Source organism: Petaurus breviceps, unplaced genomic scaffold (genome assembly GCF_028583685.1).
Source record: "Petaurus breviceps papuanus isolate PSGF00001 unplaced genomic scaffold, PetGlider_PUasm1.0 90035, whole genome shotgun sequence".
NCBI classification, from domain to species: Eukaryota; Metazoa; Chordata; class Mammalia; order Diprotodontia; family Petauridae; genus Petaurus; species Petaurus breviceps.
The window spans coordinates 481,586-501,302 of record NW_027187165.1 but is presented as its reverse complement, the minus strand read 5'-3'; the positions used below and the strand labels follow the sequence as shown (position 1 = coordinate 501,302).

Genomic DNA, 19,717 nt, shown 5'->3' with positions numbered 1-19,717 from the left:
TCACAAATCTCTATTTCTTATATTTACTTTAAATGTTTACTTTAAATATTTACTTTAAACACAAATTTAATGTCATTTTAAAATTGTACTCTTTATCTGTTTCCTGTTCCTCTGTTCTCTGCAGGTTCTAAAATGCTAAAAATAACACTCTTTTTGTTTTCTTCTCTTTTCTTTTTCCCCTGATGTTCCCCTAAGAGTCATTCTCTAAGATAGGAACCAATTTCCTATAGACAGATCACTGCCTCCCCCTTTCTAAGTCGATTGACTCAAATAAATGGTATTTACTAAAAAAATCATTTTCTATTAACCAGATTCAGTCTATGGTGAACCTTCCAATAAATCCACACTTTCCAGGGAAACACAGTTCTGGGCTAAGAACCATCACCTCAGAGAGTCAGTTTCCTTGGTGGTATTGCTGTTGTTGTTCAGTTATGTCTGACCCTTCATGACCCCATTTGCATTTTTTTTGGCAGAGATAATGAAGTGGTTTGTTGTTTCCTTCTCCAGCTCATTTTACAGATGATAAAATTGAGGCAAACAGGGTTAAGTCTCTTGCCCAGGGTTCTACAGTTAGGAAGTGTCTGAGGTCAGATTTGAACTCAGAAGAAGTCTTGATTCCATCCATTACATCACCTAGCTGCCCTGGGTGGTATATAATGAATCATAAAATGAGGCAATATCTAAATTCTGTTAGCAAATAACCCCTTGGCCACAGAGCCCTAGCACCATTCCAATTGTGAAGAAGAAAGACCTTCGGTGAACAGAAAGATCAAATAAGGAACGTTTTAGTTTTTTGGTCTTGATGGGAATAGGAAATATCAATTGCTTACAAAGTGGATGCTGGTCCTTACTGCGTCCCCACCCCACCCCACACCCTATCCACTCTTCACCATTTACTCTCAAAAGGTTGCCCCTCTAGGTATAGTAGAGGAGCATATGGCTTTTTTTCCGAAGCCCAAGTCCTTTATTTTTCAGGTCAAATATTCATTATTGACGTTAAGGTCTGGAAGGCTATATTCTTGACAGAAGCATATGTTTTTTAACCAACTTTAAAAAACACACATATACAAATATATTTATATGCCTACATGTGTGTGGTGTTCGGAAAGGTTGTGAGTGTTTATAACACTGGTAAGAATCGCCCTGCAGAAAAGAAGTTATATACCATTTGTATTACAAAATAAAATTCAAAGTATGATATCTGGTTCATGTTACCTGTGACATTCTTTACTTCATTCTGAGAAAAATAATAAAGAGCCACGTGGTGGCGCTGCAGACTAAGAAGAGGCAGAAAAGCTCCACGAATACGTCAACGCCTAGAGAGCCAAGCCAGACTCAGTTCAGAAGCAAAGAGGAAGCTTTGTTAGCTCCACTGGAGAAAGGGATCTACTCTCCCAGCCAGACCGAGGAAAGTGGTAGCCTCTGATTGCCGTTTGCATTCAAACTGGGCTACAAAATTGAGAGGAGGGGGCCAAAGGAACTATGGAGAGGGAAGAGAAGATGATACCGCAACAAAGGCAAGTTCTCTTTCTCCTTGTTCTACTGGGTGTGTCTGGAGCGGCCTCAGAGCTGAAGCAGCTTTTGGTGGTAGAGGAGATGGAGAGAGGCTCCTTTGTGGGCAATGTGGCAAAAGCCCTGGGTCTGGAGGTGGGGGAGCTGTCAAATCGCGGGGCCAGAGTCTCTTTCAAAGGGAACAAAGATTTTTTGCAGTTGAATCATAGAACTGGGGATCTGCTGCTGAGAGAGAAACTGGATCGGGAGGAGCTGTGCGGCCCCGCCGAGCCCTGTGTACTGTCTTTCCAGATCTTACTGGAAAACCCCTTTCAGATTGTGCGGGCTGAGCTGATAGTGGAAGACATTAATGATCATTCACCTGTATTCCTAGACACTGAGATGGTACTAAAAATCCCCGAGAACACCTCTCCCGGAACTGCATTTGTATTAGAAAATGCCCAGGACTTAGACGTAGGCAGCAATAGTCTCCAGAACTATTCTCTCAGTCCCAACTCTTATTTCCACAGTCAAATTCGGAACAATAGCAAGGGTAAGCGATATCCAGAGCTTGTGTTGGATAAATCCCTGGATCGGGAGGAGCAGCCTGAGGTCACTTTAATTCTCACTGCAGTGGATGGGGGAGTCCCACCAAGGTCCGGAACTGTCCAAGTCCGAGTCCTTGTCGTCGATATCAATGACAATGCTCCCATGTTTCCACAGTCCCAGTATGAAGTTCAGATTCCTGAGAATAGTTCCATTGGATCCAAGGTTGTTACAGTTTCAGCGACAGATTTAGATGAAGGAAATTATGCAGATATATCCTATACATTTTTGCATGCCTCTGAAAACATTCGTAATATTTTTCAACTAACAGAAAAGTCTGGGGAACTTTATTTAAAGCAAAAACTAGATTTTGAGTTAACTCAGTCTTACAGCATCGACATTCAGGCCACAGATGGCGGGGGACTTTCAGGAGAATGTACTGTTATCATTGAAGTGATAGATCTGAACGACAACCCTCCAGAGCTGACCATATCTTCACTTACCAGCCCCATCCCGGAGAACTCTCCTGAAACTGTGGTTGCTGTTTTCAGGGTTTCAGATATTGACTCTGGAGAAAATGGAAAGATTGTTTGTTCCATCCAAGATGATCTTCCTTTTGTCCTGAAACCTTCCATTGAGAACTTCTACACATTGGTAACAGATGGAGCACTGGACAGAGAGAGCAGAGCAGAGTACAACATCACCATTACTGTCACTGATTTGGGATCTCCAAGGCTCAAATCTGAGCACAGCATCACGGTGCTCATCTCTGATGTCAATGATAACCCTACCGTATTTTTTCAGAGAGCCTACAAACTGTACCTCCAGGAGAACAACAGTCCTGCCCTCCACATTGGCAGTGTCAGTGCCAGTGACAGGGACTCAGGAATCAATGCCCAAGTCACCTACTCTCTGCTGCCTCCAGAGACTGGAGACCTGCCCCTCTTCTCCTACATTTCCATCAACTCTGACAATGGCCATCTCTATGCTCTTAGATCCCTGGATTATGAAGCCATCCAAGCTTTCCAGTTCACTGTGAGGGCAGCTGATGGTGGTTCCCCGTCTCTGAGCAGTCAGGTTCTGGTTCAGGTTTTGGTAGAAGATGAGAATGACAACTCTCCCTTTGTGCTGTACCCCCTGCAGAATGGCACAGCTCCCTGCAATGACCTGGTGCCCCGAGCTGCAGAGCCAGGTTACCTGGTGACCAAGGTGGTGGCTGTGGATAGGGACTGGGGACAGAATTCCTGGCTTTCCTACCAACTGATCAAGGCCACAGACCCAGGTCTCTTCACTTTGTGGGCCCACAATGGGGAAGTTCGCACAGCAAGGCCCATCAGTGACAGAGATACCATCAAGCAGAAGCTCCTGGTGTTGGTGAAGGACAATGGGCAACCGCCTCTGTCTACAATGGCCACACTCAATGTTCTCCTGGTGGACGGCTTCTCTGAGCCCTACATACAGTTCCCAGATGCACCTAAGGAGCAGTTCCAGACTGATTCCCTCACCATCTACCTAGTCATTTCTCTGGCCTCTGTCTCCTTTCTTTTCCTGGTCTCTGTTATTATGTTCATTGGCATTCGTCTGTGGAGGAGGAAGAAGGATGACACAGACAGTCATTTCACTTCCAATGGCCCCTTTCCAGGACATTTGGTGGATGTCAGCAGGACAGGGACCCTGTCCCAGAGTTACCAGTATGAGGTATGTCTGGCCAGTGGCTCAGGAACCAGTGAATTTAAGTTCCTGAAGCCAGTTCTTCCCATCCTTCCTACTTCAGATGGAAACAAGGATTCGATCAGCAGCTCAGCCTTAAGGAATAGCTTTTTCTTCGATTAGGGTTTGAGGTGTGCTTCAATTCTTAGAGGCCAGGTTTTGTAGCTTCTTTCCTTTCCCACTCCCTTTAGCTTCCTGTTTTCCTGTGGCATGAAAGAGTGGATTTTTGTATTATTGCATTTTATCATAATGTTTATAATCTTATCTTTCCCACTCTATACACATACACACAGACACTCACACATACTTTCCTTTTTTCTCTGCATCTTCTCCATATAAATCTTTCTCTCATTCTTCCTTTTGTTCCTCTTTGGTCTTTGAATTTTTTCCCCCGGTTACACTACTACTTTTCTTTTAGGTAGGAAGGCAAGGCAATTGGGGTTAAATGACACACAGTGAGTAAATGTGTCAAGTGTCCTGAGGCTGGATTTGAACTCAGGTCCACCTGACTTCAGGGTGGGCGCTCTATTCACTGAGCCACCTAGCTGCTCCCCCAACTATTACTTTTTTTTAAACGAGTGAACCATTATATGTTTTCTTTCTCTTTTAAAACTTAAATTTTAGCATTCTTCAATCATATAATACAGCAAATGGTTTTTTTTTCACATATTCCAACTTGATTGTGACTCCACATTCTCCCTCTGGGTTATCCAATTCTGTGTCACATAAAAAGGAATACTTTCCCAACGTTCATTCTAATTATATCAATGAAAACAATTGTGAGTCTCCTGAAGGGTAATATAGGCATCTATTCTGACCTTTTGGGGGATTTTTCTCCTCCAGTTTACCTTCCCCCCTTTTTAGTGAAAGATCTTCAGAAAGCAGTGATGATCTTGTAATCTACCAGTTGTGACCACAAGAGTTTTTATAATTACACACATACTTAAAAAAAATTAAGATCTAAAATATTTGCTTGGGTTTCGTTTTTAAATGGTTCATACACATCACCGAAAATATTCTTATTTGTGGTTTCTGATGACAGTCCCCTAAGTAATGCCTAGTTTTGGAAAATAACAAGGGCTAAGAAAGCACACTAAGATATTGGTGAAAAAATTGGCTAGAATACACCTTTATGAAGGTAATAAAAACAACTATATGGTAAATTCTTATGAAGGAAGAAGATATCTTGATTTGGAGATAATTGTGAAATGCTAAATGCACGCTTCTGACCACTGAATATTCCAATGATATTGCACATTAATGATGACTTCTAATATTTATATGTCCTTAATATAAATTTCAAGAAGTGGAATAGTGCCTGTTGTTCTATTTCTGTAAAGTATTTCTTGTGAGCTATTTTGTATATTATGCCACCTTTTTTCCTTCAGTTCCATAGATTTCTTTCTGGCTTGTGGTGAGAATCAAATGTGATAACATTTGTAAATATCTTAGCAAAGTGTCTGGCACATAATAAGAATTAAGTGAATACTTGTTCCTTTCCCTCCTTTAGGCCTGATGATAAGTTTAAATAAATATGTCTTTGATTTCTCTTCTGGTTATTTCAATTGTTTTTCAGTTTGGGGAACATGGCAATTCATGAGTGTCACCATCTTGGACAAAGTGTGTGCTTTTATAATACCTATCTGAGGTCTTTGACAGGCTTCATCCATAGCCCTTCTGAATTTTATTTCAGAATGTCTGACGTAGGTCTTCACAAGTCTTTCAACTAAGTTACTTTTCAATCAATGTTCAATTTTGAAGAAATACCATTTACTTTTCATTAAAGATATGATCACCTGGATTTGAAAATAGAAGAAAAATTCATTCATTTGAGGCAAAATTCTGTTCTCTAATTTGTAAAAAAAAATTAATTATTTTAAAGGATGAATTAAGAAGATACTTTTATTATTTTTTATTATTTATTAAGAAGATATTATTTGGGGTTCAATATGGAGCAAGCACTTCTTTTCATTACCTGTTCTACAAAATATTTTTGATTTGTTCAACTTGAGGAACAGCTCATCTGTGACTTAAGAGACAGTTGCTGGGAGGTAGACCCTGACACATAGATATTAGGTGACTCCTCAGTGGTCGCATAAGTAGTAAATGTCAGGGGACCAATTTTTGACTGAGTATTTCTGAGTCCAACTAAACATGTCTCCTAAACCAGGCTACCTCTATTTTTGGTTAACATTACTGTAGAAATGATCCAATTGTTTGCAGTTATATTCCCACGATCTTATATCATTACAATCTAAAATAGAGAATGTGAATGTGAGATGGAGGAGTTTCCAATGTCAGAATATTGTCTGCAGTTAAAATCAGCATATACTCCACTGGAATTTATTCTTTTCTTTTTGTTTCTTACTTTTACTCTTCTGTTTGTTTCAGAAGTTTATTTGGTGAAATGGGGACTTTTTAAATCAAAGGCATTTTTCTCCTGGTAGGAGAGGAAAGGAGTAAAGTTATGCCTCAGAATGATCTCTGTCCTCTCCTTTTCCCCTAAATTTTTATTGTATTTTTAAATTTTTTTTTGCTTAAGATTAACAAACAAAACAATTCCATAAAAAGGGAACTGGGTATTGTATATGACATTACAAATATCTGTTGTTTATACCTTATTTTAGAATGCACATTTTATAAATTTAATGGCATTTTCAAAATTGCACTGCTTATCTATGTTTCCTTCTCCTCTCTTCTGTGCTGGATTTAAAATGCTAAAATCTTGCTCTCTGTGTTTTTTCCTCTTTTCCTTTTTCCCCTGATATTCCTATAAAAGGCATTCTCTAAGACACGAGGCAAGTTCCATTTGCTAGATTATTTGCCACCCCCTTTCTAAACTGATTAGCTCAAATAAAAACTTTATCCCCTTCTATGGTGAGCTTTCCAAGAAACCCTCCCTTCCCTGAAGGAAACACAGTTCTGAGCTAGGAACCCTCACTTTCCCAAGAGTTAGTTTCCTGGCTGATATTGGTATTTTGGTTTAGTCATGTCTGATTCTTCATGACCCCATTTGGGTTTTTCTTGGCAAATGTACAAGAGTGGTTTGTTATTTCCTCCTCCAGTTGATTTTACAGATAAGAAAACTAAGACAAACAGAGTTAAATCTCCCCAAGGGTAACACAACTAAGAAGTATCTGAGGTCAGATTTGAACTCAGAAACATGTCTTCCTGACTCTGGGTCCAACACTTCTGCCGTGGGTGGTATATATTGAATCACAAAACAGTAATATCTGGATTCCAATAACAAAGAGTCTCTTGGCCACAACATATTCCAGTTGTGAAGAAAAAAGACCTTTGATGACCAGAAAGATCAAATAAGGAAGGTATTAGCTCTTTGGTTTTATACGTTCACAGACTTGAGAGGAATAGGAAGCATTAGTTGCTTACAACCTGAATGCTGCTGCTTCCTTCCTCCCCATCCCACCCCACTGCACAGCCCATCCACTCTTCACCATTTACTCTCAAAAGGTTGCCCATCTAAGCATTGAAGACTTGAGCATGCTTTTTTTAGCCTAAGTCCTTTGTTTTGCAAGTCAAATATTCAGTATTACCTTTAAGGTCTGGAAAGCTATACTCTTCACAGAACCATATGCTTTTAAACCAACTTTTAAAAAGACACATGTAACAAATAAAAATATCTATATGCATATATGTGTGTGGTATTGGTAATGTTGTGTAGTTATAACATTGTTTTGGATCTTCCTGTAGAAAAGAAGCTATATACATTTGTATTACAAAATAGAATTCTAAGGATGATATCTAGAACACACACGCTCCCTGTGACATTCTTTACTTCATTCTGGGAAAAATAATGGAGAGCCACGTGGTGGCGCTGCAGACTAAGAAGAGGCAGAAAAGCTTCGCGAATGCGCCACCACCCAGAAAGAGAGCCCAGAATCACACTTCAGAAGCAGAGAGGGAGCTTTGTTAGCTGTCACTGAAGAAAGGGATCGGTTCTACCATGCAGACGGACGAAAGTGGTAGCCTCTGATTACCATTTACATTCAAGCTGAGCTACATAGATTGAGAGGAAGGCGTCAAAGGAAGAATGGAACAGGAAAGGAAGATGATTCTGCAACAAAGGCAAGTTCTCTTCTTTCTTGTTCTGCTGGGTGTGTCTGGGGCGGCCTCAGAGCTGAAGCAGTTTTCGGTAGTGGAGGAGATGGAGAGAGGCTCTTTTGTGGGCAATGTGGCAAAGACCCTGGGTCTGGAGATGGGGGAGCTGTCAAATCGCGGGGCCAGAGTTGTTTTTAAAGGGAAGAAAGAGTGTTTAGAGCTGCAAGCTAAAACCGGGGATCTGCTGCTGAGAGAGAAACTGGATCGGGAGGAGCTGTGCGGCCCCGCTGAGTCCTGTGTGCTGCCTTTTAAGATCTTACTGGAAAACCCCTTTCAGATTGTGCGGGCTGAGCTGATAGTGGAAGATATAAATGACCATTCACCCGTATTCTTAGACACTGAGGTGGTACTGAAAATCCCTGAGAACACCTCCCCTGGTACTGTGTTTGTACTAGAAAACGCCCAGGATTTAGACGTAGGCAGCAATAGTCTCCAGAACTATGCTATCAGTCCCAACTCTCATTTCCACAGTCAAATTCGGAATAATAGCAAGGGTAAGCGCTATCCAGAGCTTGTGTTGGATAAAACCCTGGATCGGGAGGAGCAGCCTGAAGTCATTTTAACTCTCACTGGAGTGGATGGGGGAGCCCCACCAAGGTCCGGAACTGTCCAAGTCCGAGTCCTTGTTGTCGATATCAATGACAATGCCCCAGTTTTTACTCAGGCCCGGTATGAGGCTCAGATTCCTGAGGACAGTTCCATTGGCTCCAAGATTGTCACAGTTTCAGCGACAGATTTAGACACAGGAAATAATGCAGATATATCCTACACATTTTTACATGCCTCTGAAAACATCCGTAATACTTTTCAACTAACAGAAAAGTCTGGGGAACTTTATTTAAAGCAAAAACTAGATTTTGAGTTAACTCAGTCTTACGTGATCGACATTCAGGCCACAGACGGTGGGGACCTTTCAGGAGAATGTACTGTCATCATTCAGGTGATAGATCTGAACGACAACCCTCCAGAGCTGATCATATCTTCACTTACCAGCCCCATCCCAGAGAACTCTCCTGAAACTGTGGTCGCTGTTTTCAGTGTTTCCGATCTTGACTCTGGGGAAAATGGAAAGGTGGTTTGTTCCATCCAAGATGATCTTCCTTTTGCCCTGAAACCTTCTGTTGAGAACTTCTACACATTGGTAACAGAAGGAGCACTAGATAGAGAGAGCAGGGCAGAGTACAAAATCACTATTACCGTCACTGATTTGGGATCTCCAAGGCTCAAATCTGAGCACAGCATCACGGTGCTCATCTCCGATGTCAACGATAACCCTCCCATATTTTCTCAGAGAGCCTACAAACTGTACCTCCAGGAGAACAACAGTCCTGCCCTCCACATTGGCAGTGTTAGTGCCAGTGATAGGGATTCGGGAATCAATGCCCAAGTCACCTACTCTCTGCTGCCTCCAGAGACTGGAGACCTGCCCCTCTTCTCCTACATCTCCATCAACTCAGACAATGGCTATCTCTACGCTCTTAGATCGCTGGATTATGAAACCATTCAAACTTTCCAGTTCACTGTGAGGGCAACTGATGGTGGCTCTCCATCACTGAGCAGTCAGGCTCTGGTTCAGATTGTGGTACAAGATGAGAATGACAACTCTCCCTTTGTGTTGTACCCCCTGCAGAATGGCACAGCTCCCTGCAATGACCTGGTGCCCAGAGCTGCAGAGCCAGGTTACCTGGTGACCAAGGTGGTGGCTGTGGATAGGGACTGGGGACAGAATTCCTGGCTTTCCTACCAACTAATCAAGGCCACAGACCCAGGACTCTTTACTTTGTGGACCCACAATGGTGAAGTTCGAACAGCAAGACCCATCAGTGACAGAGACACCATCAAGCAGAAGCTCCTGGTGCTGGTGAAGGACAATGGGCAACCACCTCTGTCCACAATGGCCACACTCAATGTGCTGCTGGTGGATGGTTTCTCTGAACCCTACATACAGTTCCCAGATGCACCTAAAGAGCAGGTCCAGACTGATTCCCTCACCACCTTCCTAGTCATTTCCCTGGCCTCCATCTCCTTTCTCTTCCTGGTTTCTGTTATTATTTTCATCAGCATTCGCCTGCAGAAGAAGAGAGATGCTATTGTTGATGGTCATTTTAATCCAAATGGCCCCCTCCCAGGTCACTTGGTGGATGTCAGTGGAACAAGGACTTTTTCTCAGAAATACCAATATGAGGTTTGTCTGGGCAGTGACTCGGGGACCAGTGAATTTAAGTTCTTGAAGCCTATTTTCCCCACTCTTCCACCTGCTGATGGAAATGGGAAAGACTCTATCGAAAACTCACACTTGAGAAATAGTTTTTGCTTCACTTAATTTTTTGATCTCTGTTTCAATGGATCATTCCACCACCACTGCCACAATTGTTTTTCTTTCTTTGTATAACAAAAAATGTGCTTTTTTATACCCCATCTTATTTGTAACATTCATCCTCTTTTTTACATTCACAGACATCTTCCTCCTCTCTCTGTATCCTTAGCCTGAAAAGCCTTCATTCTCTAGTCTTTTTTATTCTTTTGCATTTTGGGTTTTTCCAGGTTACTCAAATCTCTCATTAGTTTTTAGGAATGAGTGGACATTAATGCGTTATAAACTTAGATTTTTGATGCTTCTGATCAAGTAATTTAGCAAATGTGTGGAACATACTCAGTCTTCATTTTTATTGAATTTTTTCTGTCCTGTATCATTTCCTGTAGCATACATTAGTAAATATTTACCAAAGTTCTTCCTTTTCTTGTTGAATACAATTGTACTCCTCTTGAAGGATAATTCATGTCATGCTCATTTTTTTCCTCCTTTTTGTTGTCTTTTTTGTTAGGAAATTTTCAAAGACATGCTATGATTTTACAACTTTATTGCCATGGTTACTATAATTTTACACATAACCAGAGTTCTTTTCCTTGACATTTATGGAATTCAGTTGGATATTTTTAACAACGTGCTACATTGAAAATATTCGTTTTTAGTAATAAGTTTTTCATTTTTCCTAATTGCATGTAAACAAAAAAATTCATTTCTCTTTAATTTTTGAGGTTTGAATTCTCTCCCTCCTTGAGTAGGAAAGGAAGTTGATATAGATTATACATGTGCAGTAATGTAAAACATCTCCACAGTAGCCATCTTGCGAAAGAAAACACAGACTGAAAAAAAAAAACCCAATCCAATCCATGAATAATAAAATAAAAAAAAAGCATGCTTCAATCCGTATTCAGACTACATCAGTTCTTTCTCTGGAGATATAAAGCATTTCTCACCATAAATTCTCAGAAATTGTTTCAAATCATTTTATTTTTGAGAATAGCTAAGTCATTCACAATTGATTGTCATACAATATTGTTGTTACTGTGTATAATGTTCTAGTGGCTTTTCTTCTTTCACTTTGCATCATTTCATGCATGACTGCACAGATTTTTCTGGAAGTACCCTACTCGAGGTTTTTTATATCACAATTGTATTTTATCACAATCATATATCACAACTGGCTCAACCATTCCTCCATTGATGGGCATCCCTTTAATTTGCAGTTTTTTGCCATCACAAAAAGAGGTGCCATATACATTTTCATACACATAGGTCCTTTTCCTTTCTTTGATCTCTTTGGAGTGCAGACCTAATAGTGGTATTGCTGGGTCAAAGGATAAGTAAAGTTGAAAATATTCTCTTAATGATGGTCTATGATTTTGATTTTCAGTTGTAATGACTGTTGGGCAAATGATAGAAAAATAATGGACATTGAGGAATCAGTATAAAATTTTATAAGAATACATCTTTGTGAAGATAATGAAAGGAACCATGAAATGAATTATCCTGAATATAGAATGTATCTCCATATGCAGACACATAATTTTGAAGGAAGCATAATACTCTGAGTTCTGCTTCTACTCCGCCATCTTGACTCCGCCTCCAGTACTCTGATTTCTGAATTCCCAGTCATATTATCAATTAATGACAGCAATTGATCTTTAATTGAGTCCTTGGTGTTGAAATGTAGTTCTGGTGCACTGCATTTTATAAGCTTGCAACATTTTTCTCCTGAAGTCCCACAGATTCGATGCCGAACATCCTTCAAAAGGAAAGGGATGCAATAAAAATAATTTTACATAAACATTTCCTTTTTTGCTTTCCACGAAGGTAACCCATTAATTATGCACTTTGTGGGATGTACCAATCCAGGGGTATTAACATCTTGTTCAAATGAGTGATATGAAATGATCTTTTCAGTGTCTGAGTCTGTGGTCTTTGAGAGACTTGATTGTGAGACCATCTGAAAATGATCAAAGAACTTCAGATATGGAACAGTTATATGATAATAGATCTAGAGTTAAAGAGAACTATCTGTTTCAGCCCCTTAATATTACAGATAAGGAAACTGAGGCTAAGTGAAATTAAATTGTTTGTCCAGTGTCTTGCAAGTAATAATAATCAGAAGTACTATTTGAATTTCAGTGTTGCATGTTGTCTCCCCAAAGTCATTCAGGCCCATATCTTCCTTCATTGTCTTTAATATAGTTTGATGTTTAAAAGTGAAGAAATATAATTTAAGATAGATGTATGTGGAACAAGGCACAATTACCAATATTGAAAAGTAGAAATCAGTTACTTAAGATAGACACATGCAATCTAACTTTCCAAAACAAATCGTAATTTATAATGTATAACAGAATCACATTAATGTGGAAACCCACACCAAGATACTTAAACTCCACAATGGAGCAGATACCTTTTGCCCTTTAAGTGAGAATAGATATACCTGAGGCTCCTGTGGGCTAAAAAAATTGCTGAAAATTACACCGTAACTGTCAGAAAAGGAACTGAAACGGTTTTTTTTTTTTTTACGATTCCAAGCCCTGCCACTTCAAGAGGTTAATCTGCCTCTCCTTTTATTACATTCACAAAGAAATGGACCAATTATCTTCACTGATATTCCATTACTAAATAGTTAATGCACAAGTAGCAAAGTATTGTAAACAAAATTGATGTCCATCAATTGGCATATGACTAAGCAAACTGTGGACCCCCCAAAAATAATAGAATATACTGAAAGAAACAATAAATTTGAAGAATACAGAAAATCATAGGAAGACAAACAACAAGTGGTAGAAAATGAAATAAGATGAAACAAGAAAACAATATAAACAATTACTTAAAATAAATCGAAATTACAACCAAAAATAAAAAATAAGTTATATGAAATTGTAATGCAAAAGTTTGACCCCAAAGAAGAGCAGATTAGCTATAATATTCAACTTGGTTGGTGGACTAGTTAGCCTTGCTGGTATGTTTTTCCCTTCATTATCAGTGATGGATGCCTGAACACAGAAGGGGGAGGGACATATTGGAAAATGAATATATGTTAAAAGATATCAATAATTTTAAAAAGAAAAAAACTAATACGTGAATGTGAAGTCCTGGAAGGAGAATGATCCCTCCGCCACAGAATCCTGGGATGCACAACATCAGCCTAACCTCCCGTGGAAGGATCTTAGTCTTTTCTTTTGGTTTTCATAGGGTTATTCCATATGCCTCCAGGTAGATTTTTCATTGAATGAATTTTTGTGAAGAAACTTGGATATGTAGAAGATGGGTACCTAAGTTCAGTATAAAATGATCACTACTCAAGTAAAAAGCATTTCTAAGCATTACTATAACTAACATAATATTATGTGGCAGGTGGAGGGCTTTTTTTGGGTAGTAGAAAAGAACTGAAAGGAAAATAAAGTGCTCGTCTATTGATGAACGACTGAATAAGTTGTGACATATGAATTAATGCAATCTTTATGCATCAAGAAATAACAAACGCAAAGAAATAAATATGAAGATTTCAGAGAAACCTAGGAAGACTTGTGAGAATGGGCACAGCAACAAAAGCATGAAGAGGAGATTAACTTACATTTAAAGCACAATAATCTAAAGAAAAACAAATGTGACAGATTTCAAAATTCCAATCAATGCAGTAACCCGATTTGCCTCTAGGGGACTGAAGGTGAATTATGTCTTCTCTTTCTCTGTAGAAAATTGATTGACTATAGATGCTGAATAGTACATATAATTTTGATGCATTTCTATTGTATTAATTTTGTTTACTTAACTGTATTTTGTTATTAGGAAGAGTGCTTGTAAAATTGAACCATTGTGAGGTAATGAGAATATAGAAAAAATATTTATAAAAACCGTTTTAAAAGGAGCAGCACAGAGCCATTCTCTCCTATAGGACTCAGATCAAATCAACCTTTGAACTTTGGGTCCTAATCAATAAGTAGATCATCTCCTATTTCTTTCTTTTTTCCCCATAATCAAGAAAATGGATCTCCTTTCTGAGAAAACACATATGAGACCTAATTTCCCAGATTCAGGTGGCAGTGGGTAGATTTCCAGGAATACTCACACATACGGACACTTATTTGGGTATGGGGAGAAGAATGGATAGTATCTTATCCTTCTTGACAAGGAGTCCTCAACTCACGGGGTCACTCCTCTAATCCAGTTCAGCAGAGCTTTTATAAACTGAAAAAATCACATCAGAAGTATGTGGTACTATCTGGTATTTATTATAGACTCTTGGACTTCAAGAGGAGAATGTTCATAGCTGAAAATAAGGCCAAAATACTTCCCTATGCCGACCAACCTTACCATTTATTCTTGCTCTGCCTCAGGGTCTCTAAAAACCACCCCCAAAGGGCCTATTAGATAAAGTTGGTTTTTTGTTTTGTTTTTTTCTTAACTATTGCGTCAAAATGCTCTATCGGCTGCATCTTTTTCATAGCGATTATCCTTAATTTATATTAATATCTGCGAGGTATTGGACAAAGCATTCTAAACCAAACATAATGTCATGTCTCAGTGCTTACAACATTGTTATAGATTCTTTTGTAAAGAACGAGCCAGCAATATGCTAAAAACAAAACAAAACAAAAACAAAAACAAAACACAGAGGAATTCAAGATACAGTAACTGATGTGAAATACACATTCCATGCTTTATTAACTGCATTCAGATACGGTGATGAACCACATGGTGGCGCTTCAGGCTAAGAAGACGCAGAAAAGATCAGCAGACACGCCAATTTCTAGAAAGTCAGCCCTGAATTAGTCAAGAAGAAAAGCTTTCTTAGCTGAAGTAGAGGAAGGGTTCGGGATCGTTATATTTCTGAGATACCAGGCTGACGGAGGAAGCTTGCAGTTTTTGGTTACATTTTCCAATCGAGCTGTGGCCCAAAGATTGAGAGGAAGGGGCTAAAGGAAGACCGGAAAGAGAAGGGAAGATGATTCCGCAACAAAGGCAAGTTCTTTTTCTCCTTGTTCTGCTGGGTGTGTCTGAGGCGGCCTCAGAGCCAGAGCAGTTTTCGGTAGTGGAGGAGATGGAGAGAGGCTCCTTTGTGGGCAATGTGGGAAAGGCCCTGGGCCTAGAGGTGGGGGGCCTGTCAAATCGGAGAGGCAGAGTCTCTTTTAAAGGGAACAAAGATTTTTTGCAGTTGAACCATAGAACTGGGGATCTGCTCATGAGAGAGAGACTGGATCGGGAGGAGCTGTGTGGCAGCACTGAGCCTTGTGTGCTACCATTTCAGATCTTATTGGAAAACCCCTTTCAGATTGTTCCGGCTGAATTAAGAGTACAAGACATTAATGATCATTCACCACTGTTCTTAGAAGCCGAGATGCTTCTAAAAATCCCCGAGAGCACCTCTCCCGGGACTGTGTTTTTGCTAGATAACGCGAGAGATTTAGACACAGGAAACAACAGTCTCCAGAACTACACAATCAGTCCCAATTCCCTTTTCCATATTCAAATTCGAGATAGCGGGGAGGGCAGGAGATACCCAGAGCTTGTACTGGATAAAACATTGGATCGGGAGGAGCAGTCTGAGGTCATTTTAACTCTCACTGCAGTGGATGCGGGAGTGCCCCCAAGGTCTGGAACTGCGCGAGTCCGAGTCCTCATAGTGGATATCAATGACAATGCTCCAGTGTTTACTCAGTCCCAGTATGAGGCTCGCGTCCCTGAGAACAGTTCCATTGGAACCAAGGTTGTCACAGTCTCTGCCACAGATTTAGACACGGGGAATTATGGAGAAATATCTTACACATTTTTGTATCCCTCTGAAAATATTCGTAAAACTTTTCACCTCAAAGAGAAATTGGGAGAAGTTTCCTTAAAGGATAACATGGATTTTGAGTCAACTCAATCTTACATTATAAATATTCAAGCCACAGACGGTGGGGGCCTTTCAGGAGAATGTACTGTTATCGTTCAGGTGATAGATATGAACGACAACCCCCCAGAGTTGACCATGTCTTCACTCACCAGCCCCATCCCAGAGAACTCTCCTGAGACAGTAGTTGCTGTTTTCAGGGTTTCAGATCTCGATTCTGGGGAAAATGGAAAGATGGTTTGCTCCATCCAAGATGATCTTCCTTTTGCCCTGAAACCTTCCATTGAGAACTTCTACACCTTGTTAACAGAAGGATCACTGGACAGAGAGAGCAGGGCTGAGTACAACGTCACTATCACCGTCACAGATTTGGGATCTCCAAGGCTCAAATCTGAGCACAACATCACGGTGGTCATCTCCGATGTCAATGATAACCCTCCCATGTTTTCTCAGAGAGCCTACAAACTGTACCTCCAGGAGAACAACAGTCCTGCCCTCTACATTGGCAGTGTCAGTGCCAGTGACAGGGACTCGGGAGTCAATGCCCAAGTCACCTACTCTCTGCTGCCTCCAGAGACTGGAGACCTGCCTCTCTTCTCCTACATCTCCATCAACTCTGACAATGGCCATCTCTATGCTCTTAGATCCCTGGATTATGAAGCCATCCAAGCTTTCCAGTTCACTGTGAGGGCAGCTGATGGTGGTTCCCCATCTTTGAGCAGCCAGACTCTGGTTCAGATTGTGGTACAGGATGAGAATGACAACTCTCCCTTTGTGTTGTACCCCCTGCAGAATGGCACAGCTCCCTGCAATGACCTGGTGCCCAGAGCTGCAGAGCCAGGTTACCTGGTGACCAAGGTGGTGGCTGTGGATAGGGACTGGGGACAGAACTCCTGGCTTTCCTACCAACTGATCAAGGCCACAGACCCAGGACTCTTCACTTTGTGGGCGCACAATGGGGAAGTTCGCACAGCAAGGCCCATCAGTGACAGAGACACCATCAAGCAGAAGCTACTGGTGCTAGTGAAGGACAATGGACAACCACCTCTGTCCACAATGGCCACACTCAATGTGCTTCTGGTAGATGGCTTCTCTGAGCCCTACATGCAACTTCCAGATGCACCTAAGGAGCAGGTCCAGACTGACTCCCTTACCATTTACCTAGTAATTTCCCTGGCCTCCATCTCCTTTCTCTTCCTGGTCTCTGTTATTACATTCATTACCATTCGCTTGAGGAAGAGGAAGAAGGATGCCACTGACATTAGTTGCTTCACTTCGAATGGCCCCTTCCCAGGACACTTGGTGAATGTCAGCAGGACAGGGACACTGTCCCAGAGTTACCAGTATGAGGTGTGTCTGGCCACTGGTTCAGGATCCAGTGAATTTAAGTTCTCGAAGCCGGTTGTTCCCATCCTTCCCACTTCGGATAGAAATGAGGATTTGATTGAAAACTCTGCCTTAAGGAATAGCTTTTGCTTCAATTAGGGTTTGACATGTGCTTCAATGCATAGAGGCCAGGTTTTATGAATTCTTTCCCTTCTCCCTCCCATTAATTGCCTGTCTTCCTGTAGCATGAAAGAGTGGATTTTTATACTGTTAAATTTTATCATAATGTTTTTATATTCTCTTTACCCCTCTACACACACATTTTCCTCTTCTACCTGCATCCTCTCCCTGTAAATCTTTCTCTCCTTCCTCCTTTTGTTTTCCTTGGGTCTTTGAATATTCTCCCCAGGTAAACTATTACTTATTTTAAAGTGTGGACCCTCATGTGTTCCCTTTCTCATTTAAAAGTTAAATCTTAGCATTCTTCAGTCAAATCATACAGCAAATGTTTTCCCACACATTCCAACTTGATTATAGCTGTACTGTTATTCAGACTTATGGGATCCTGTGTCACCTACAAATAATGTTTTCTAAGAGTTTGTCAAGAGTTGTGGATCTGCTGAAGTACAATTTAGGCATCTATTCTTACCTTTTGGGGGATTTTACTCCTCTAATTTAACTGTCCCCTTTTTAAGTGAAAGATATTTAGAGGACAGTGATGACCTTGTAACCTACTAGCTGTGTCCCCTAGAGATTTATAATTGCCCATGTACTTAAAAAATTAAGATCCAAAGTATTTGTTTGGATTTTGTTCTTAAATGGTGCAAAGACATCACTGAAAATATTCTGATGTCAACCCCCCAAGTAATGCCTAGTTTTGGAAAATAACAAGGACTAAGAAAGCACTCTAAGGTATTGGTGAAAAAGTTGGTTAGAATACACCTTTATGAAGGTAATCAAACAACTATATGGTAAATTCTTGCAAAGAAAGAACATACATTGTTTTGGAGACAGTTGTGAAATACCAAATGCAGACTTCACACCACTGAATATTCCAATGCCATTGCACATTAGTGGTGACTTCTAATCTTTACATATCCTTAATGTAAATGTCAAGAAGTGGAGTAGTGCTTGTTGTTATATATTTCTGTAAAGTCATTCTTGTGAGCTATTTTGCATAGGTTTATGCCACTTTTCCCCTTCAATTCCATAGATTTGGATTTTTGCATCCTTTCTAAAGCCAGTGCATCTATCTCCCAAGCTTTCAGTGAGATTCAAAGGTGATGACATTTGTAAAGATCTTAGCACAATGCCTGGCACATAATAAGTATTAATTGCATGCTTGTTTCTTTACCTCCTCGAGGCCTGATGATAAGTTTAAATAAATATGTCTTTGTTTTGTCTTCTGGTTATTTAAATAATTTCTCAGTTTGGGTAATGTGGCACTTCATGAGTGTCACCATCTTGGACAAAGTGTGTGATTTTGTAACATCTTTCTGTGGTCTTTGAGAGGCTTCATCCACAACTCTTCTGAATTTTGTCACACAATGTCTGACCTGGAAGGGTCTTCAAAAATCTTTCAACTCAGTTTCTATTCAATCTATGTTCAATTTTGAAGAAATGCCATTTGCTTTTCATACAAGATATGATCACTTCCATTTGAAAATAGAAGAAAATTACTTTTATTTGATGCAAAAATCTATTCTCTAATTGCAAAAAAACCCCTTGATTTAAAAAAATTATTAAAAAAAAAACCAAGATATACCATGACTCACTCTATCATTATTTGAGGTTCAATATGGAGCAAGCACATCTTTTTCTTTTCATGACATGATGCACAAAAGATTTGTGATTTGCTCAACTTCAGGTACAGCTCAACTGCGACTTAATAGACAATTGCTAGAGAGTAACCACTGCCAGAAACGTCTGAAGTGGCTCATTATGATCACATAAGTAACAAATGTCAGAAGATGGATTTTTGACTGGGTATTCCTGAATCTAATCTAAACATGTCTCCTAAACCATGCAGCCTCTTTCTGCGGCAATTTTACTATAGAAACGATCCAGTTGTCTGCAATTATATTCCCATGATCTTATATCATTAAATCCTAAAATAAGGAATGTGAAGGTGGGATGGGGGATTTTCCAGTGTCAGAACGTTCTCTGCAGGTAGAATCAGCATATACTCCACTGGAATTTTATTCTTTCTTACTTCCTCTCCTGGTTGTTTCAGAAGTTGATTTGGTAAAATAAGGACTTTGTAAATTAAAGGCATTATCTTCCTGGTAGGAGAGGAAAGAAGTAAAAGTGAAAGATGTCTCAAAGTTATTCTCTCTCTCTCTCTCTCTCTCTCTCTCTCTCTCTCTCTC

The 19,717-nt window shown here is 40.1% G+C and overlaps 3 protein-coding genes across 3 annotated transcripts; all 3 read left to right on the top strand.

The window, feature by feature from the left end:
* The first annotated feature begins 92 nt into the window (after positions 1 to 92).
* LOC138176626 (protocadherin beta-2-like) lies at positions 93 to 5,296 on the top strand. Its single transcript, XM_069107406.1, has one exon. The coding sequence runs from the start codon at positions 1,483 to 1,485 to the stop codon at positions 3,868 to 3,870; it is 2,388 nt and encodes a 795-aa protein (XP_068963507.1). The 5' UTR covers positions 93 to 1,482; the 3' UTR covers positions 3,871 to 5,296.
* Positions 5,297 to 7,567: 2,271 nt separating this feature from the next.
* Positions 7,568 to 10,597, top strand: LOC138176625 (protocadherin beta-2-like). Its single transcript, XM_069107405.1, has one exon. The coding sequence runs from the start codon at positions 7,799 to 7,801 to the stop codon at positions 10,187 to 10,189; it is 2,391 nt and encodes a 796-aa protein (XP_068963506.1). The 5' UTR covers positions 7,568 to 7,798; the 3' UTR covers positions 10,190 to 10,597.
* Positions 10,598 to 14,845: 4,248 nt separating this feature from the next.
* Positions 14,846 to 18,750, top strand: LOC138176624 (protocadherin beta-2-like). Its single transcript, XM_069107404.1, has one exon. The coding sequence runs from the start codon at positions 15,135 to 15,137 to the stop codon at positions 17,505 to 17,507; it is 2,373 nt and encodes a 790-aa protein (XP_068963505.1). The 5' UTR covers positions 14,846 to 15,134; the 3' UTR covers positions 17,508 to 18,750.
* The last annotated feature ends 967 nt before the right edge of the window (positions 18,751 to 19,717 follow it).

What these genes read in the sequence shown, in the direction of transcription:
- LOC138176626 (XM_069107406.1), top strand. Translation starts at nt 1,483, where the DNA reads ATGGAGAGGGAAGAGAAGATGATACCGCAACAAAGGCAAGTTCTCTTT.
- LOC138176625 (XM_069107405.1), top strand. Translation starts at nt 7,799, where the DNA reads ATGGAACAGGAAAGGAAGATGATTCTGCAACAAAGGCAAGTTCTCTTC.
- LOC138176624 (XM_069107404.1), top strand. Translation starts at nt 15,135, where the DNA reads ATGATTCCGCAACAAAGGCAAGTTCTTTTTCTCCTTGTTCTGCTGGGT.